The sequence below is a fragment of the Varanus komodoensis genome, unplaced genomic scaffold, assembly GCF_004798865.1.
Source record: "Varanus komodoensis strain SLA01 unplaced genomic scaffold, ASM479886v1 scaffold7_1, whole genome shotgun sequence".
NCBI classification, from domain to species: Eukaryota; Metazoa; Chordata; class Lepidosauria; order Squamata; family Varanidae; genus Varanus; species Varanus komodoensis.
In genome coordinates, this window is record NW_025336479.1 from 5243288 (window position 1) to 5265043 (window position 21756).

The window sequence follows — 21756 nt, forward strand, 5'->3', positions numbered from 1 at the left end:
CCCATCCCCGCCTCCGCTCGGCTCTTCCTTACCCGAGGCGGGGCGACTGGCTGCCAAGGAGCTGAGCGGGGCTCGTCGTCCCCCCAGAAACTGCAGCGGCGGCGGCGCTCGAAGAAGACTGCAGGGACGCCGCGAGGGGAAGCGGCGGCGCCACAGCGGTCTCTGCCGCGATTGGCTGGCTGCTCCTCAGCGCGGCAAGCCGGGCGGGAGGCGGCCGGCTGGGCCCCACTCGGTCCGCGTGCGCCGGCATGGAGCGCAACTTGAGCGCCGGGCTGAGCAACGGGTCGGCGGAGGCGGCGGGCGCGGGCGGCAAGGCGGAGGTGGCCGCGTGGGCTTTCGGCGCGGTGCTCTCCGTCATGTATGTGGCGGGCGTGACGGGCAACGTGTACACGCTGGCGCTGCTGTGGCGCTCGGGCCGCTGCGCCCGCGGCGCGCCCCTGTCGGGCTCCATCGCCAGCCTGGCGCTGGCCGACCTGCTCTACCTGTGCTCCATCCCGTTCATCGTGGGCACGTCGGTGGCGCAGGACTGGTACTTCGGCGAGCTGGGCTGCCGCGTGCTGCTCAGCCTCGACCTGCTCACCATGCACGCCAGCATCTTCACGCTGACCGTCATGTGCACCGAGCGCTACCTGGCCATCACCCGGCCGCTGGCCACGCGGCACCGGGCGCGCCGCTTCCGCAAAGCCACGGCCGGCGCCATCTGGGGGCTCTCGCTGCTGCTCACCCTGCCCATGATGCTGATGGTCACGCTGAGCCGGAGCGGCGACGGCAAGCACATCTGCGCCCCGACCTGGAGCCCCGACGCCTACCGGCTCTACCTGACGGTGCTCTTCACCACCAGCATCCTGGCCCCCGGACTGATCATCGGCTGCCTCTACGCCCGCCTGGCCACCACATACCTCGACTCGCAGAGGAACCCTCCGCGCAAGCGGGAGCCCAAGCGCTCCCCGCGCCAGAAAGTCCTCATCCTGGTCTTCACCATCGTCTTGGTGTTTTGGGCTTGCTTCCTGCCCTTCTGGATCTGGCAGCTGGTGTCCCTCTACCATGGGCCCCTCGGCCTCCCGCCGCACACCCAGAAGTGCATCAACTACCTGGTCACCTGCCTGACCTACAGCAACAGCTGCATCAACCCCTTCCTTTACACCTTGCTTACCAGGAACTACCGCGAGTACCTGCGCAACAGGCGCAGCAACTTCTACCGCTTCACCTCTTCTTTCCGCAAGAGGAGCGCCAACTTGCACTGCTCCTGGAGGCGATCCACCTCCTCTGACACCCAGTACGAGTCCGGATCGGAGGGCCTGAGCATGGCCGTGTTGAGGGACTGCAAGTGAACCCGCCCCGCCCGGTTTGTTAGGAGCAGCTTCCAAACCTCCTGGAGACTCAGGTGGGCCTGGGTAAGGTAAGGAGAGAGAGTTCGGGAAGTTTTAGCAAGGGACCCAGAAGTAGAGCAGAGGCATTGTAGTAGACCTACACGCCTGGGATTGCACATCTGGATCTTTTTTGAGATGCCCCAATGACATTTTCTCTGCCATCTGAACTCAGCAGCCCTGTTGTGGCATTCGTACTCTCCCCTCCCTGCCACGGACCCACAGCAGGCTTAACCTTGAAGGCAGAAGCCTTTAAACAGTGTAGAAACTGCCAGCTTTCCTTCTGCAGCCTGCTCGTTTGTTTTCCTCTGTCCCTTCCTACATTTCTACTCTTACATGGCCACTGCTGGAGCTTGTTTGCAATGGAAGTTTGAAGAGGGATGGGGAAGGGCAGAAACAGTACCCTATGTAATAGTGGTGTTTCACACAACATCTGATTGTATTGCCCTGAGTTGGAACTTTTGGCTTTTTTAGAAGATCAGTGGTGCCAGGACAGCAAAGGAATTACTTCTACTAACTTCTCTTTCTCTTTCTTTAATAGTTCTGACAAAAGAAGAAATGTGGCCACATAGAGTTGAATATATCTGTGTCAGTGAGCATATATGATTTCTAGGAACTATTTACAAAATTCAGTTTATTTGGTTTGCTTTTCCCCATCCATTGTTAACTTCTACTTCATTGCTGCTATCAGCAGATTGTACAAGAAGAAGAGTTAGAACTAGATAATACCATGTTTCAGCAACTTTTGGGTATGTTGCATGTTGAATGCCTTACGGCACTGACACTGCCTGGAAGCAGTTTTCAGGATTTCTGACAGAAATGTTTACAACTTTGCTGGAAGATACCAGGAATCAAACCTGGAACCTTCTGCAAGAAACCATGTACTCGGCTGTTGAAAAATGGCCTCTTCCTAATGGAGCTTTTAAAATGAGATTTGCCATTTTAAGCAAGCAAGCAAAAACCCTCATCTCATAATGTCAATTAAGTTACATACAGTTCTTTTACTTAACACTAATTCTTCTAAAGTGCTACTACTCTGAAAAGGGCAACTTGGACTGGGAGAATTCCTGTTCACCTCCATTTCCATTCTTTTCCTTTTCTTTCATCCTGTCCTGGGCCTTTCTTTCATTTCTTGGAAGTCCTGGAATTCTGAAGGAAAGGGGAGGCTTTCCTTAGGTCCAAATTAGGCCTTTTCATATGCCCAGAGGGCCACACCCTTCCCCAGTCAGTTTTCCCCATCTCCCCCCCCGCCCCCCCATTCTAATAGGGCTGAAATGCCTCTCCTAAGGCTTAGTTATGGGCAGTAAGAGCTTTAAGCTACAATATGCTGTTATTTTTCCCTATTTTTGGCCACTAACAGAATGCAGCTTCTGAGAGCTTCACCAAAATTGAGCCTGACCCTCAGGCTGAAAGAAGTTCACTACCTTGCCGTAGTCGGACTTACAATATACTTTAATTATGTGAGTTATTCTTTTAGGATAATAATATTCTGTAGAATTCTACATCTAGATAGGGGTTTGGGTTAAAAAGAACATTCATTTTTAGATAGTGGATCTGGAGCCACATACGTAGATGTTGCATTCTGAGCTAAATGCAGTCTAAATAGGCCAGCACTACCATTTTTTTGTTTTTAATTTGAGTGGATTTATTAAGAAAATGAGAAGATGGGAAGGTCAAAATCAGGATGTAGATGAGAAGGAAGACAAAGGAAAGATATGCAAGGGTGCCATTGGAAGTACTTTTAAAAACATTAAAAAGTAAACATTTTTAAAAAGTTGATTTCCCCCTTTTTTAATACATGTGCATGGATTTGGATGAAAGGCTTACACCTTTCTAGCAGTTCTAAACAGCCTACAGCACAGGCAGACCAAATACATGCATCTGGTGATTCTATAGGCCACCTGTTCATATAGGTGTGTTTTTCCCCCTTCCAATTTTGTTATATCAGTCCTTCAACTGACAAAAGGGAGCAGAGAATCCATTTCCCCCTCCATTCATTAAGAGCCATGAAGCAGGTAAATACTTTAAAAGAACATGTAGATCAGTGAATATTAAAGACTGTTCCAGTACACAATTTACCTGTGTAATAACCTCCTTCTGAAAAGAATCAACTCCTGGACATGGGCAAAGCGTAGGTTTAAAAGAAGCATTAGCTGCATCACACCACCAGTATTAGCTGAATCAGACAATCCCTTGTTAAAGAGAAGTTGCAGTATCTGACAGACCAGAAACAAAAGTTGTTTAGATGCACAGTCACAGCAGGTCATTGCTAAAGTAGCAAACCACAGATTAGGCATTTTCTGATGATGCCCGTAAGTGGTTTCTCAAACTCCCAAATACGCCCACAGATCCAAAAAGATTGAGGATCCCTTCTTTAGAAAATTCTTTCCGAACAGTACACACACAATGCTAATCTCTACTGGCAATATCACTGGGATTAAACCCACCCAGAGAATGAATTAAATATTGCTTAACAAACAGTTTGAAACATGGGTTACTGAGGAGCTTAGGAAAATGCTTAATATATTTGGCTCACAAAGCCCAGTATTGTCTGCACTGGCCGGCAGTAGCTCATCCAGCATTGCAGTCAAGCTTCTTTCCTAGCATTACCTGAAGATGCCGGGGATCAACCCTTCTGCCTGCCGAATGTGCTGTAGTGGGGAGCTGCAACCACTCCCTGAGCTGCTTTTCTATGCATAGTTTTGCATTTCAGAACTCCTTGAACTTAACTTTGATTTCCACTTGAGAGAGCTGGAAAGGGCAGTCTGGGTAGTCTTTTCACCAGGTGATTTTGGGGGTGTGGGGGGAGAATGGTTGCCAGAGTGCTCCGTTGTTGATGCACAAGTCTTTATTCCCTTCTTTGGTTTTCATGTCTGAAGGAGATAACGAAGCAGCAGCAGTGTGTTCAGATTGCAGCTGCTGGCTGAGGATCTGCTTTACAGTGATCTCTGTGGATCCTTTCGGTGATTCTACCAGATGATAAAGATGTGCCTGGGTACCTCCAGAGCAGGTGAACCTGGAATTGCAACTGCATTCAGCGGGATGCAGTTACAGGTCTGCCAGCCACTGAGAAGCTTGATTGAGTCGAGTTCCTAGTCCTGGGGCCAAAATAATCTGTCTTTGGATATTGGGAAGGTCAGTGGGGTTTGGAGGATGCAGAGCAGCTGCGTTCACTCCCCTGCCCCCTTGGTTCCTCCATGCTTGCAAGGACATATGCCTGACTCAAGCTTTTGTGGGGTGAAGGGGAGAATTAGCACTAAGCATGTAGGAGCAAGCAGAGTCTCCAACTGTGTCCAGAGCCAGAGCCTATTCTCACCCTTTGCCCAAGGCATTGCGATTAGGGGTGTGAATTCACTCTGTCATGGCGATTCCCCTTAACCTTCAAGCCTAGGTAACAGCATATTTCCGCTGCAAGGACTTCATAAATATGTTTTAGATACTTAAGAAAACGGAGTCCATAAATACTTGTGGGTTCTTCTTGTGAGCTAGTGAATGTTCCAAAGTGTTCTGGCATCTCTAATATGTTCAGATTCATTCTGATGTTTATTATTTCAGTTGTGCAGCTCTAAGTGGCTTAATCAGGAAAGGTGCTAAATTGCATTCGATTGTTTTCCCATTATTTTATTCATTGAACTGCTGCAAATTGCTCTTCTAAGATTCAAAGGCGGGTGGCCTCTCCAGCTAGTGCCATGCAGCTATGCTTTTCTCTCACTGGGCATGAGAAGAAGCCAGGCTCTTTCTCCCCGAATAAAAGGCTGCTGCAATGCACATCAGGGCCTCTGCCAGCCTGCCTGCCCTGAAAGGTAAAGCAGCATGGGGTTCATTGGGAGGTGGTAAAGCAAGCTGTGAGCTGTGATCTCTTGCAACTTCAGTTCTTCAAGGCTTCCTCCTAAATCATGGCATCCTGGGGAGAGGAGCCTTTCCATATGCTCGCATCTGTACTCAATCAAGCTGACCTTCATGATGAGCAGCTTTCAGAGTAGCCAGCCTTGACCAGAAATCGGAATAGAGGAAGGGAAGGGTTGCTGTGATGGGGTACAGTAATGGCAGAGGTCAGTTAACACCATCACATGAAGCTCCCACTGCATGGTGCACCTGATGTGTCTGGTGTAACAGGTGAAACGGCCTTTAGCTGCTCCTGGGTGCCAACTCTGCTTTCTACTCATATACAGATAAGTCTGTATACCGAGACCATTAGAACATGGCATTTCACCAACATATATAACAGGCAGGTATACATCAGTGTTCACCATGTATGCACACTTTTCACTTTTGTCATGGGAACACAATTGAAGAGCTACTGCCAGTTGTGTTTTCTGAACATGGGTGCATACATATGGCAAGCTTACTTAGGCCCATGGGTGCTTTTCTGCTTCTTTGTTTTCACACACGTCTTAAGCAAGCTTAAGCTATAAATAAGTGTTGAAATAAAATTCATTTTATCTTTAAAAGTAGATTTCTTTTTGGTGGTTTGGCTCTTTATTCCCTTTGCCTGGCATGTTTTTTTTGTTGGTCTTGGTTAGTTTCTAATTGCCACCAGTTCTGTTTTTGCTTAAGCAGTGAATGAACCTTTCCAACTTGTTTGGGGTATCTTTTTTCTTCCTGTATCCCTACTGAGTTTGTTAATGCTTTTGCTTTTCTTTTTAAAGAAAACAGTCCAAGTTTTTGTTGTTGTTGATTTCTTCCTTTCTGTGTTTTGAAATAAAACTCCCTATCCATAATTGAACATTACACTGTACATTTTTAATAAGTGCACAATGCTCTGCAGCTGGCAGCACATGTGACATGGAGACTGAAGGAGACTTGGGTGTCCTGATTACCAGTTCAAACAAATGGCTAAGGGGCATCTAAGGCTGATATTCCGTGCTTGCTTACTTGGGAGCAAGGTCCATTGAACCCAAAGGGACTCGCTTCCAAGTCGATGCTTAGGAGTGTATCTTGTGCCATTTCTTGTTATTACTTTTTTTTGTGCCAGTGAAGAAGCCGAGAGCAACATTTGATTGTCGGGAAGGGACTGGGAATTGGACCTGTAAATCAACCAGAGCAGAGGTCAAACAGACCAAAGCAAAGACAGCAGCAACAGGAATTCTCTGTCCAATCCCCATTTTTATTTCTGTGCAATGACAGCTGAAACAAAGGCAGGGCCCCACATCATCGACAGCTGTGATGAGGGGATGGCAGTGGCTACCACTTGTCTTTCCCCTTTATAAGAAACCAGGACTGCCCAAATCCCCTCTTTCCTATAACTGAGGAAGATGCCAGAGCCCGGTCCCCGTATTTTTGCAACTGGCCAGCCTGGATTTCTCACAGCAAAAGATGCTGGCAGGCCTTGGAATAAGGAGGACTCTTGTACTTTCAGCAGCTGGTGGCAGTGAGATGTGTGGCAGCCCTTCCAGCATGAGGCTGCACTGACTGAGGCTACTTTCTTGCTTAACATTGCCTCTGCTGTGTGGTACAGGAGCCACGTTTAGGTCAGAGCTTGGCGATTGTTGCTGCGCTCTCCGCTTTCCACATAGGGAAGACCTTTTTGTTTCCTAATATCACTCATCACTTACTGTCTTTAGTACTGTCTTTTAAATAAGACGGCACTCAGACTTTTATTTTGCTAGTCCCCTTGAGAAAAGATATAGCAGTGTCAATAGCAAAAGGCATGTGGAGCACCTGGAAAACAAGATCTCCTCTTTTTCAGTTTCACAAAGCTTCTTCCCATTTGCCCAGGAGGAAGCTTCTAACTTGCCTCGGGTGACAAAAGGAACTCTTTACAAACTCATTTGTGCAGCTGGGCCTCACAGTAACACAATGGGATTGCCTCAAGATGTGTGTGTGCACAGCTGGGCTGATGGAAGCCGACTTCTCTGCCTCTTCTCTCCTGCAATTAGTAAGACGTGGAAGTTCTGTGAGGTGCAGCTGCACCACCCCCCCCCCCTTAAAATACTACTGAGGGTGAGCTGCAGTGCAGACTGGAGGTGGGGTCCGAGGTCACTGGGTGGAGGCACCTTCTGTGAGCAAAGCCCCTCTGTCTACAGAAGGAAAATCCTGGTCCCAGCCCACCTTGTATGCTACAGCTTAGCAGAGAACCCTCACTAAGAGATGCCTTGCAAAGGAAATGCTAAAATTAAGTTTCAAGGGGTTTGCATGTGCTGCTTTAGGGGCAGTGGAGAGATTTCTCATATTCATGGTAAGCCTTGTTTTATTGCCCTTCACATCAACTGGAATGCAGCTTCCTTCTCTTTCCTTCTTCTTTAATTACAAGTTGTCAGTTTCATATTTGAAAATTGTCAGGACTGCAGCTGCGCAATTTCTCAGTAATTATGCTACAGAGTTATTGCTTTGCATCCTAGGGAATAAATACAATTAAGTGGGATAGGAAAGCCAGGCTGGGACACAGCACTTCTTCCCCCACTGATTTTTAAAGATCCAGTTATTGTCCAAGGCACAAGAGCAGGAAAGACCAAATTTGTTCCAATCAGTTGGCAACCCGAACAACACCGGCTCAGTGTAGATACACATGCATAAAAGACTAAGCTGCATTTGTAGGTCCAGTTCTTGTGTTGGTAGGCCCAGTTTTGGAACTGAGAAGAATCGTTGTTGCCATTATGTTGTCGCCAACTTATGGTGATCCTATGAATGAATACCCTTCTAAACCGCCCTGCTCAGCTCCTGTAAACTCAAGGCTGTGGGTTTCTTTATGGGGTCAATCCATCTCATAGATGACCCTCCTCCTCTTTTTCTGGGTGTGATGCTTCCTAGCATGATTATTTTCTCCAGAGAGTCTTGCCTTCTCAGTCCAACAGCCAAATTGCATTTTGGAAATGCTTTCAGGGGAGTATGTGTGTGCTGCACTTCAACGGGCAGCAGGATTGAAGGCAAAGAATGTGAGATTGCAAATGCTAGCCTGTTGTAACTAAAGCTTCTACTGCCAGCAACTATGCCTTGGGAAAGGCATGTCACCCCTTTACAAGTGGGGAAAAACTGCGCAACAGCTGTGAAACCACAAACAGTTGGTGGTTCAGTGGAAGGGTGTTCATAGAATCATAGAAGAGTAGAGTTTGGAAGGGGCCATGAAGGTCATCAAGTCCAACCCCCTGCTGTTGCAGGACACCACGTCATACCATCCCACTCAGAAGGCTGTCCAGGTTCTTTTTGAATGTCTCCAGTGTGGGAGAGCAGCTGGTTCCACGGTCATATTGCTCTGGGGAAGGGCAGCTCAGGTTTTTGTGAACTTTAAAAGCAAGGGAATTTCAAATGACTGCTGAGAAGGCTGCTCTTCCAACATCTTTTCCCCAACTCCATGTGTGAATGATGCATGGAAACGCTCTCAGCCAGCATCACCCAAGGCATTTTCCTTTACCTAGGTCTAAGTGAAAGCTTGAATATAGCAAGTATGCAGTTGTATGTGAAAACTGGATGAGTGTTTATTTGATCATGGTTTCACAAGCGGAACAGCTATGAAAATGCAGGACTGTTACGTGAAACCAATGAAAAACGATGCGGAAAGGGAGAATGGCCAAAGCAGGGTGTTGTGCAAATTGAGCGATCGTGAGAGGCGTGCCGATAGCAGTGCAGCTCTGCGTAAGGCATCCCAGCCGCAAGTCGCTAATAGTTATCAAATCACTGAATGGAGCAGAACGTCACTCTCGTGAGAACTATAATCCAAAAGGGATCAGAGAGAGAGCTGCTCTGGAGTTCTTTAATGTAATGAGCCACTTGGTAAATGTTCCTCTCACTTTTGTCACAGCTGCGCCACGAGGTATTTCTGTTGCGCTGGTTTCATGTGATTAAATAGTTATTACTTGCTAAAGGTCTGTTATTACTGGCGAAAGGTCTGTTAAATTTGGAGAGGTGGAGGCTCATCCTCAGCCCTGCTCATTACACCTTTTCTCTAAGGAAAAACCTTGCCTGACCCCAAGCCCTTGCTTCATCTACCAAAAGGGCAGTGGCTTCATTGCCAAATGGAACGGTGGGAGCACATTTTAAATGTCAGAATCAACAGGAAAGACACATTTGCATATTTCACAGATGGCTCATCAGGTCCTTCACCATCTTACAGCCAAAGCAGACAAGATGGGGAAGCCACCTTTGCATTGTCGCATGTCTGCCTTGTTGATGAGTGAAGTGCGTGCTATTTTTAGTGGAAGGTACATACAGAGGGTACATCTGGTCCAGCATTCTGTTCACAGGGTAGCAACCGGCTGGGCCTGGGTGCAGCAATACCCTCTCGCCAGGGCTCCCCAGCCTTCTCTGTCGTATACGTTAACCTGCCAACTAGTATGCAGAAGTAGGCCATCTGACACCCTCATGATTTTTTTACTTCATCTCCCATTGTCCTCAGTCAACACAGCCAATGGTCAGGGTTTATGGGAACTGTAGTCCCAAACCTTTGGACAATAGCAGGTTCTCTGCCACTGAATTAAGCTGCCTCACTAGTTTTGCACTCTGTACATGGTTTGTGCCATCCTAAATGCCCATCCTTTTTTTCCAAGTAACAAACTGTAAGTTATGGAGTACTAATCCAATCATATGATTGAATGTAGTTCTAAATATCAACATTTATTTTCCGCTCCAGTTGAACTTTAAATGAAAAAGGAAGCCTCTGTAATGCTGATGAGTCCTGCTCTTAAAGACAGTGAACAAATGATTGGTGATTGAAAAGATAAACACACTTCCTTCACTGGGTCTGTATGTTCTGAAACATCACCCAATTGTTATGAGAAACAGCTAAGCCATACACAAATTTTGATGCAGCTCATTATTTGCCCAAGGAATTTATATCAATCAGCCATGGATGGTAGTAATGTCAATTACAAAATCAGTGTTTAATTGTTCTTATTGAGGCCAATTAAATTCTATTTGGAAAACAAATTCAAATTAGTATTTGCATGTAGGATGCATGGGTGTGTGAAATAAAGCCCTAACCTCATTAGAAAATGGGAAGGAATTCAAAATCTCTAATCTCCCTATTATTTGGATTATGCAATGTAATCAAAAGGAGGAAAATATTCCAAAGGTGCCGAAGACTGGCATTAATTCTAGAACTTTGCCCAACATGTTTCAGGATTCCTGTTTTTTCCCCCCTCAAAGGTATGTTCCATTTACAACACCTTTCACAAAGAACAAGAAAGAAGATTTTGCTACCCACCCCTCCGTCTCAGATATGGGCATCCATCCTTTTGTCTGTCTTAGGTTTGGGGAAGAAGGAAATGCCAAAAGGTAAATGTGTTGTCACTGTTTGGGGCAAGTTTGCGCTAATTTTTCCGCTCACCATGAGAAAGAGGACAATCTTCTGTTCCATAACTTCCTGTTTATATAGCTATCCAGTAATCTAGCATGTAGGAGAATATTCCTTGAGTGATCCATGTATATTGCCATCCAACCCGATTCCAATTAAAAACCATTGGGAGAAAAAACAAGCAGGTAACACTGAAAAGACAGAAGTGCTCTTGAAACAGCTCTCACACAGCAGACTTGGGGAACAGGCAAAGTTGTCGGCAAAACATCAGTACAAAAAGGGCAAACGTTATTTTGGTCTGCCTTGATGGAAATACCGCTTCAGAATCATGCTAAGTACTTGCTCTCCTTTACTTAGCACTGGTTAGGCTCAACTGGAGTACTGTGTCCAGTTCTGGGCACCACACCTAGGAAACCTATACACTGGAAAAGGTTCAAAGGAGAGCAATGAAGATGATCAGGGAGTTGGAAGCAAAGCCCTGTTGAAAGAACTGGGCATGTTTAGCCTTAAGACTGAGGGGAGAAATGAAAGCCTTCCTCAAGTGCTTGAATGGCTGTCATAGAAAGGAGGGTCAGGATCATTTCTTGATCATCTCAGCATGCCGTAGATGTGGTAAGAAGCTCAAGCTACAGAAAGCCAGATTCCGACTGCAGGAAAATGTCCTGCTAGAGCAGTATGACAATGGAACCAATTACCTACGGAGGTTATGGGTTTCCCCACGCTGATGCCATTCCAGATGCAGCTGGACAAACATCTGTTGGGGGTGCATTAACGTGGCGTCCTGCATCGAGCAAGGATTGGACCAGATGGGCTTACTGGCCCCTTCCAACTCCAAGATAAGAAGGTTTGGCCTGGATGTTGGATATTTCAAATGCATATTACACTGCATTTGTACCACTCCTGTTTCCCTCTTCCAAGGAACCCAAGCGGTTTAGATAACTTCCTCCACATCATTGTATCCTCACCTACACTCGGAGGTTGGTTAGGCTGGAAGCGACTGACTGGCTCAAAGTCTCCCATTGAGCTTTATGGGTGAGGGGGACTAGAACCAGATCTTCCGAATCCCACTCCAGCACTCTAACCACCATGCTCCACTGGTTCTCCTTTATCCACATGGAGTGGGAATGTTAGGGTTAGTTTCCCCCTGCCCATCTGTCACTTAGACGCACCAACAGCAGGTAAACAGAAAGCTCCTGGAGATAAGGCAATTAACATTTTACCAACCCAGGATGAGGCAAGAATCGAGGGAATCTCTTTTAGTGCTGACTTATGTAACTCATTAAGGGAAGGTTCTTCCTCTGGGTCTGGAGAGTAGCAGGAGCTACATGATGAAGCAATGAAGTTGTTATTCTTTCAACTAGAATAACTTTCGGAGACTGTCAAAGCATTTTATTCTTAGCTTTTCTTTACTGGTCTCTATGAAATGAGCTGCATAAGAAATACCTTTGAGACAAGTAGGAAGCCTGAAACAGATCGGGTAATTATACAAAAGGCATAGCTTCTGCAACGTTTTTAGAGGTTTTCTGTTTGTTCTCTTCTACCCCTCATCCCTTGAAGCGCCAATTAGTATGGGTGCAGGGCTTGTGTTTTCAAGGCAAATCAAAGCTTTGCATACATTCCAATCCTAAAGATACTTGGGAAATACAAGTATACATAGGATCAAGACAAGGACTACTGTTTTGTTTGTACCACAGTTTATTTTATATAAACCTGAGACAAACTTACTCCATGCAGTAAAGTTCCTTCTTAGATCATGGACTGAATACACTTTGACTAGGGTAGTAGCAACATTTCTGCTAGACTAAAAAGTTCTGGGAGCTTTCAGTTCAGCATAGGGCAGAGGTTGTATTTTGGTTTTTTAAAGGGATAACTTCAGCTTATTGGCTTTGGAAAGTTTTACTGACAGCCATATTGAATCTTTATGTATTCAGAGTGGTTGTTTACAATAGGTTTTTGTAGGTAATTGTTGAGACTTATTCCTTGTAAAGTTTTTTTTAATGCAAGAGTGAATGTCCAACTGTTTCTATTAGGCCACTGATTAAAGCTTCTGTATCATAATACATTTGGCTTGTCTTGTAATATGTATTAAAGTAGGCCTATTGGGGATTTTTATTATTCGTGTGTGCCATGTTACTGCAACATGTTTTGATGACGGTTTCTCTGTGCAGCTAATTTATTTTTCCCCTTAACTGTTCTTGGCTGACTTTACAAATAGAACAGGTACAGTGGCCCCATTTGCCTGTAACAAGAAGCTGCCATGGGTGGATGTCCCTGAATTCTGAGTGACCTGGCAACCATGCCAAGAACCCATGCTTGCAGGGTTCTCACAGAATGAGAAGCCATGGCAGCCTGGCTTGCCAAACTGGTGACTGTAGGCTACCTACTGTAGCTAATAAACCATTGTGTGACCCAGGTCATTGTTTTTTTTTTTTTTTACTAACTCTGATAACAGAGCAGGCCTTTCTCAACCTGGTGCCTTCAAGATATTTAGCTGTAACTCCTATCATCCTCATCAAGCATATGGCCATTGTGACAGCTTTTGGGTGCTAAACTCTAAGCTAACTGGAATGTACCAGAGGTTGAGGAGCTCCAGTATAATGCATGCATGTCCACTGTTGTCTACCCACAGTCAGAGGGCTGAAATGCATTGCATCCTTCTAAGACTTGTCTCTTACTCATTAGCAAAGGCTACAGTTCTTTTCTTTTTCAAAGCGGGCAGTAGCTTCCACAACTTGTTATTCCCTCATTCCCTCACCCACTAACATTTATAGAGTACAGAGTAAGGTAGTCTCCAAGGTACTCTTCTTCCATCTGTGCAAGACAAGACAACTGAAAGTAGCAACGACAATGTGTATACAAATTGGGTGTGTTAGGATTGGTGAACTGCATTTCTCATCTGGGTGCAGTGCTCTTGCAGCCCACTTAAAAGTGTTAATGCTGGACACAGAGGAAGGAGGGTGCATTCTACTTATTTACCAGTCTGTTTGCTTACAAAGAAGTCCTTGCACTTGTCTTCAGTTCCTGGTCACCTATGGCTACCAGGCTGGTAACTAAATGCAAGGCTGGTGTAAGTAATGAATGTCACTATGACTGAATAGCCATGAACATGAATACAAACCCAAGCCTCATGTTCTTGTAGCATGACAAGATACACAGTAATATTTCCAACTTGTAAGATTAAAGGGTAAAGGTTTCTTTACTCTTCCACAGACATAAAAAACTGAATGCTGACAGAAACACATTCTAGGCATCCTCTCTGTCTTAGTCTAAAACAAGATTCAAGTTTCCCTAACAGTAGTTGGAGCTGAACGATTCAAGCATTTTGCTGCTATCACAGTTTAAGGTGTTCTTATGTCCTGCTTGTCTGGTTTTCATGTTAGAAAGCTTGTCTCCTTATTCCTGAAGCCCTACTGATCTTTGAGAGTATTTCACACTTTAAGAAGCTAAATAAGTGGTGCAGCCCAGGCTAAAAGGTTCATTCCAAACCAAACTTTAATGGAACCTGCTGTCTAAGATTGAACAAACTGAGGCTCAGAAGAGAGAGAAAACTTCTTTGCAAACACATAGACCAGAAGCCAATCTCATTATACAATGCCCTGATTTGTGTTAGTGTTGAAATGCTGAAAACTAAACATTGGCTGCTTCAATTATCCTCCACTACATGGAAAAAAGGAGTGGCACTGGGATGGGAAGCAAGGCATGACAAGAGTAGGATAAAGACTCTTCTTCACAACATCCTCATGGGTATCTGCCTGCCTACAAACTGTTTCATAGGATACCCCAAATGGTGTTTTAGGGAACAAAAACTGCAGGGACTAAGTGAAGTGACTAAAGCTTCATCTTTCCCAGTAATGTCTATGGGTCTGGTCTGGTGTGCAGTGCCCAAATTCTGAAATGCCAGGGAAAGGGGGTGTTTTTGACTATTACCTTACAGATGCAAACTTCCTGTTCTAGAAAACTTAGAAAGATGATCCTTAAGGCACTGGTTGTAAGACTTAAGAGAGAGATGTGTGCATGAAAACAGCTCAGAATTACATTAAATAACGTTTAGAAGAATCAGTGCAGTGAAATTGATGTGGGAAGTTAAAACGCTTCTTCTCTCCTCTCACGCAGGGCTTTCTCTCATCAATCCTTCTAGCCGCCTGTTATGCTAACACAGGATCCCCAATTGCATGGTCAGGATTGCAGGTGAAGGAAATGGTGATGGCATAACGAGTGCCCCAGTGGACCTTTTCAACATGATGGAGGTTTTCTGAGCCAGATGTGAAGAAGGAAACCCGGCCTGAAAGACAAGAATGCAGAGTCAGGAGAGGAACAGGATGCATACGACTTGCCTGGCTACCAACTCCTAGGCTATCATCAGATGCCTTTCTTGGGACATTTACGAACTCGAGATTCAAATGCCATCGTAAAGTATGAGAGCTGGTTCTCAAAGACCAAAACAATGCTATTTGTGCACTGTAATACGAAAGCTTGATGTGTAGATTAAAAAATAGAGCAGTGTGGCCATACTTGATCCCAGAGGTCAAAGACTTGGTTTTCAGCCAAATTGCAAAGAAAACTCCATGAGCAGAGACCTAGTGAGCAGGACTGCTACGCAGATAATGGTAGAGTTTTTGATAAAGCTCTTTGCCTTTTCAGGATTGAAGCCCTTCAGACCATAACTATTACAAAAGAGATCCTGCCTTGGCTATGATTTATTCTCCTCCATGAACTCCACAGACCAAAATGGCTTCAAATGCAGGGGATACTCCCTCTTCTGCACAAGAGAGGCCTGCAGTAAGAAGCCCTTGTTTGGGGGACGGGACCCCCCCCAACACACACACACACACACACACACACACACACACTGGCTATTGCTTTCCTCTCCTTCGATAATCGTACACGCCCAGAAGAGTGTACTGTGGGATGCCTAGAGCTGGTTTCTGTCATGAACATGCTCACATATTGTGCGCTCTGTCGTCATATACTGCATAACCCACAGTAAAGGTCTGGTAAGGCATGTGATGTGCCCTCTTGCTCATCTCATGAAAGCACAAACATCCTGGTGGCCATGGTGGCGGCAGCTGCTGCAGCTCCACCCCACCACCCCCAGCTGCCTTCCAGATTGCCTCCCAGCCCCAGTAGTGTCCATCAGGGCTGGGTGCCTCGCCTGGCAATTCCAGCAGCCGCCTCGGCATAAAAGCAAGCTTGAAACTGGCTTTGGGATGCCCTGTCGGGATCCTATTTGGGGGGGGGGGGGGCATTTCTGGTTGTTCCTCACCACCACCACCACCACCACCACCCCTGCCTTTGTGAGTCTATGCCTGGGGCCATGGCTAAGAGGGCATCTACAGAGCCAAGCAGGAAGGTGGTGGGGGTCTCAGTGTTAGGACAGGTAGAGGGAGGTCTGGCATTGGGAGAAGGAATGTGGCCGAGGCTGCTGGCAGCTGTGTCACGCTCTGGTTCTTTCCCCACCTGTGGGTTTGATGTTTGCCATGTCAGCCAGCCCACAGGTCCCCAGATGCTGCTTCTCAATGCCACATCAGTGCTGAGTTAAACCTCCCTCCGCCATGACCTGGCTTGTCTAAGTGATACGTGGGTGGGGGAACAGGCAGGAGTTAGTGTCTCCCACTTGTGCCTACCTTGGCACTTGGTTCAGCATCAGGATAAACTTTTGGGCTGGGGAAGGGAGGTTGCTGTGGTCTATAGGAATTCTATTGCCCTCTCCATGAACAACTAGACTGGAGTGTTTGCACCTTGAGTTGGGATAGCAGGACAGACCGCGGATTCTGCTGGTGAACTGCCTACCCTGCAACCCATCAGTCTCCCTACCTGAGCTGATGGAGGTGGTCTCAGATGTGATCTTGAGTCCCCTAAGCCAATGGCCCGATTTCAACATTCATGGTGAGGGCACCCTATCCAGGTTGTCTCAGGACTTCATAGTCACCATGACAACCATGAGACTATACCAACATGTCACTGGCCTTAAGGCATGTGGCAGAGCATACTCTAGACCTGGTCTTCTCAGCCAGATCTGAGCATGGGGGACGTTGACTCAGTCCCTTTGTCATGGTCAGATAACTGCTTGATGAGATTTAGTCTTACAGCAGCTTTTCCCCTCTGCAGGGTAGGGGACCCATTAAGATGATCTGCCCTTGGAGGCTAATGGATCTGGATCTGTTTCTAGAGGGCTCTGGGGGATTTTCCAGCTGATATGGCTGGTGCTCCTGTCGATATCCTTGTGGGATACAGAAATGACCCATGCAGTTGGCACGATCGCTCCTAAGCACCCTCACTGCTGTAGAGCTCATACAGCTCCATAGTATACCCCAGAACTGAGAGTGATGAAAGAACTTAGAGGGCTGGAGTGCAGTTGGAGGGGGACTTCCAGTGAATGCAACAGAAACCTGGCATGTGCTTTACAACTAGGTATATTTTGAGGCAGTGAAGGCAGCAAAGAAAAATACCACACTGCCTCTATTCAATCCTCTCTGTGCCACCCAGTGTAGCTTTTCAGGGTTGTCCAGGGCTTATTATACTCTGGTCCCAGGGACACCTTGGAAAGGCAGGTTGCTTACCTGTAACTGATGTTCTTCGAGTGGCCATCTGTGCAGTCACACATACAGGTGCTGCGCCTGCGCAGTGCCTAGGCCGGAAGATTAAAAAGCTAACGGTTTTTGGCGGGAAAACTCCATTCCCCTCCCCCTTCGTGGTATAAATAGAGCGGAGTGTCCGCCATTTTGTTCAGTCTTGAAGACCGAACGTTCGCCCTCTACAGGTTAAGAATAAAATTAGTTGCAAACGGCACTGAGCCCCAACGGTACCGATGCAAAGTATAGTACGGTACCGAGAACAATATCCACTCACCGGCATATACCATCGGTACCAATGCAAATTACAGCGTGGTACCGAGGCAGTATGTAATGATGGACACCGAGTGGGGCCGGTGGGTGGGTTGTGTGACTGCACAGATGGCCACTCGAAGAACATCAGTTACAGGTAAGCAACCTGCCTTTTTTCATAGTGGCCTCTGTGCATCACACATATGGGTGATTAGCAAGCTTACCCAACTCGGAGGAGGGAGGGGTCGTCAGCAAAGAACGGACGAAAGAACAGCTCTGCCGAAAGAGCAGTCCTGCCTGGCGCGCACATCAAGCTGATGGTGCTTGGCGAAAGTGCATGGCCCTGACCACATTGCAGCTTTACAGATATCTTGGAGCGGGACCCCAGCGGCAAAGGCGGACGAAGTCGCAACAGCTCGTGTGGAGTGACCCCTGGGGGTAAAAGGTAAGTCTATTTTTGATAGTTGATAGGCCAGGACAATAGTCTGGGTGATCCAGTGCGACAGCCTTTGAGGTGTGACTGGAAGTCCTTTGTCATGTTTGGAGTACTTAACAAAGAGTCTGTTCATACGACGGAGGGATTCCGTACGGGAGCGATAGAAAGCCAGGCAGCGGCGAACATCAAGGGTATGTAGAGCCCGCTCTATTGGATTCAACGGCACTGGAAAGAAGGCTGGCAGAACGATATCTTGACTCAAGTGGAATGGTGTAGCCACTTTAGGAAGAAAGGAAGAATCCATACGAAGGACGACCTTTTCCTTATGGAAATTAAGATATGGAGGGTCTATGCGGAGAGCAGAAAGTTCGCTTGCTCTCCAAGCTGATGTCACCGCTATGAGGAAAGCTGTTTTCCAGGACACCAGGCGTAGGTCGCCAGTCGCCAGTGGCTCTAACGGAGATTTGGTAAGTGCTTGGAGTACGACCAAAAGGCTCCAGGTTGGCATAGGCGGGCGAATAGAATACCTTCTGTAACCCCCGAAGGAAACGTCGAAGTAGAGGTTGAAAGAAAACTGAAATCCCTTGAAGCGCACCACAATAGTGTGAAATAGCGGCTACATAAACTTTAACGGATGACGGTTTCAGTCCCAAATGATAAAGTTCCAAGAGAAATTGTAAAATATTGTCAATTGAGGCCATTCCAGGAGAAAAAGAATGTCGTTCTGCAAAGGAGGAAAATCTCTTCCATTTAGCTGCATAAGAGCGATGAGTGGACGGTCTTAGAGCAGATGTGAGAATCGCCTGAATTTCCTGGTCAACAGTCACCGGTAGCGAAGCAGTTGTCATTGAAACCGACGTAGGGGCCGTCGGTACAGTGAAGTGAATACATTCCGGTAGAGGTTTGGATGTCGTCAGTACCGATGCAGCAGAATGACTCAAGTGACCTGCCATGCTGTCAACCTCAAGGCAGTCAGATCCGGATGTCGGATCACTCCGTTTTGCTGCGTTAATAGCTGAGGAATAGACGGGAGGCGAAGAAATGTCCCTTTGGACAGACGAAGAAGGGTGGCGAACCACGGTTGTCTCGGCCACCATGGAGTTATTATTCTTGTGGCATTCTCTTGAGATATCTTCGCTATCACTTTCGTTAGAAGTGGAATTGGGGGAAACGCATAAAAGGCTATGTTGTCCCAGGGGATCCATCGATCCCGATCCTATGCCTGCCCTGGAACAGTATAGGGCACACACTCTGTTGTCGCAAGTGGCAAACAAGTCCAAGTCCGGATAACCCCACAGATGGAAGAGGTCGTAGCATATTTGTCTGTCCATCTCCCATTCGTGCGTTGTTGACATATGTCTGCTCAACATGTCTGCTTTGGTGTTGTCGGTCCCTGCAAGGTGGACTGCTAGAAGCATAATGTCCCTCGGTATGCACCAGTCCCAAATGGCCATCGAGAGACGTGCTAAAGGTGGCGATTTTGTGCTGCCCTGTTTGTTGATGTAGAAGACAGCCGGTATGTTGTCCGATGCAATCTGGACAACTTGTTGGCATAGGTCAGTCTCGAAAGCCCTTAGGGAGTTGAAAATCGCCTGTAGTTCGAGGACGTTGATGTACTTCCTTGCTTCCCATCGGTTCCAAGTTCCCTGAACCCGACGCATCTGTATACTGGGTCTTTGTTGGATGAGGTGTTCAGAACGGGACACCGACAGACAGGTTGCTCAGAATGGTCCACCAAATTAGAGTGTTGAGTATCACAGATGGAATTCGGATCAGTTTGTTAGGAGAATCTCGCTGTGGGCAAAACGACGTGTTGAAAAACAGCTGCATGGTCCGCATCCGTAGTCTGGCATACGGGACAATGGCAACTGTAGCAGCCATGTGCCCCAATAGTCTCTGTATGGATATAGCCGGAACCGTTCCTAGTGTTCGGATTCGATGGATGTGGGCACATAAGGTAGCGCGACGGTCCGGAGGGAGGAAAGCTCTTCCCCGTGTGGAGTCGAGACGTGCCCCGATAAAGTCGATCACCTGCGTGGCAATAAGGGACGATTTTTCGTGGTTAATACATAGTCCAAGAGCAAGGCGCAGGAAGCCCTTGTTTAGTTTGGGAGACAATTAGCCAGTCGTCTAAATATGGGTATATTTGCACTCCTCTTGTCCATAAGTGCGCACATACTGGTGCCATACACTTCTTAAAAACTCAAGGTGTGGTGGCCAGGCCAAAGGGTAGCACAGCATATTCAAACAAGTCGAGCCCAACAGTGAAACGCAGGAAACGTCTATGTGAAGAATAGATAGCAATAAGAAAATAAGCATCCTTCAAAACTAAGGAGGCGAACCAATCCTCTCTCTTCAGTAACGGAAAAATACTCTGTAAAGTCATCCGAAACTTTTTTGTTTTGATGTATTTGTTAAGATTCCGTAAGTCCAAAATCGGACGAAGACCACCGTCTCTTTTCGGGACTGTGAAGTATCTGGAGTAGAATCCGTGCAATCCCTCCGAGCGGGATAGTTTTCGAATCGCGCCCTTGCGAAGCAACTGAGAGACTTCTTCGCACAGTACCGATGAAGAAGATGTAAATCGAATTGGACACGGTGGAGGGACGACATCGAATTCTATCCTATATCCAAACTGAATGATACACAACACCCACCTATCAGATGTAATGGACTCCCAAATGGGGAGTCGGCCCTGGAGTCGGTCCCCAAAAGGGAGAGGGAAAGCTGGTGTGGGGAGAGAGAGAATGGTTCGCCCAGACTGTCAACGTGGACGTTTGTCAGCGTCAAAGCGCCGCCGGCCCTGGGGGAAACGTTGCTGTGGCTGTTGTCTTCGCCGTTGCTGTCTTTGTTGGTAGTGTTGTCGAGGGTGGAATTGTGGACGGTAGGAGGAACGAGGCCCTTGCCACTTATGCCTCTGTTGAGGAAGCTCCATGCAGTGTGCGGTCATACACAATTCGTGTATCGCTTTTAACTTGCGGTCGGTTTTCTGATGGAATAACCCGGTACCATTGAATGGCATTTCCTCGATCCTCCGTTTCATCTCATCGGGGAAATCGCAATTACGAAGCCATGCATGTCAGCGCAGCGAGATGGCATTCACGAGAGCTCTCGAATTGGTATCTACGTGATGTCGTGCGGTAGATAATCGCTGCACTGCTACCTGCATAGCTTCCTTGATGAATACCCTGGCAAGCTCGGCTTGGCGGTCTGGAAGGGAGGAAGCAACGTTATCCAGTTTTTACATAATAAAATACTGGTAACGTGCCAGTGTTGCTTCATAGTTCGATATGCGCACGCCGAGTCCAGAGGCCGCATAGACTCGGCAGGCGAGCATATCGATCTTCCTCCTTTCCTTGTCGCGAAGGGCTATGTGTCCCCTGGACTCCCTGCCCTGGGAGGATTCGACAACAAGAGTTCGGGCGTGGATGGTGAATCAGGAACGGAATGTCGTCCTCCAGAACTCTGTACATGGCCTCATACCGACGGGAGGTCGCTTGCGGTTGGGCCGGTTGATCCCAGGGTTGGACCATAGCCTGCCGAAGTGTGGTAATAAGCGGCAGGACTATGGCCGCGGACTGTTCTCCCCTCACGACATCATAGAAGCGATCCGTGGATGGGCCCGGCTGTTGACTAGCCTTAATCTCTAGTGAACAGACGAGGCGGGACATGAGCTCCGTAAAGGAGACATGTGGCTCATCAGGTGACGCCGGTCCTTGGGAGGTGACTGCTACATCGGGGGATGTAGAGTCAACCTCGGATTCGTCCGAATCCAGATAATAAAGTGGACGGTCACTCGAAGATGATGTTTCTGGGGAGGTTGGACGTCCCCTCTCCACATGCCTGGCCGTCAAAGGCGAATCTCTCGGGGCCGATGGAGACGCACGATCCCGAGGGTAG

At 47.2% G+C, this 21756-nt stretch overlaps 2 protein-coding genes across 5 annotated transcripts in view; one reads left to right on the forward strand and one right to left on the reverse strand.

Annotated features, from left to right (window-relative positions):
- Positions 1 to 248: 248 nt before the first annotated feature.
- LOC123035649 (urotensin-2 receptor-like) lies at positions 249 to 1339 on the forward strand. Its single transcript, XM_044454061.1, has one exon. The coding sequence runs from the start codon at positions 249 to 251 to the stop codon at positions 1329 to 1331; it is 1083 nt and encodes a 360-aa protein (XP_044309996.1). The 3' UTR covers positions 1332 to 1339.
- A 12731-nt stretch (positions 1340 to 14070) lies between these two features.
- The window catches only part of OGFOD3 (2-oxoglutarate and iron dependent oxygenase domain containing 3), a 53032-nt gene continuing 45346 nt past the window's right edge, over positions 14071 to 21756 (reverse strand). For all 4 annotated transcript variants that reach the window (XM_044453812.1, XM_044453813.1, XM_044453810.1 and 1 more), the window contains one exon: positions 14071 to 14878. In XM_044453812.1, coding sequence (XP_044309747.1) covers positions 14742 to 14878 — 137 coding nt within the window. In that variant the 3' untranslated portion in view covers positions 14071 to 14741. The remainder of the gene's footprint in view (positions 14879 to 21756) is intronic.

Coding starts and splice junctions, on each gene's coding strand:
- LOC123035649 (XM_044454061.1), top strand. CDS start 249: ATGGAGCGCAACTTGAGCGCCGGGCTGAGCAACGGGTCGGCGGAGGCG.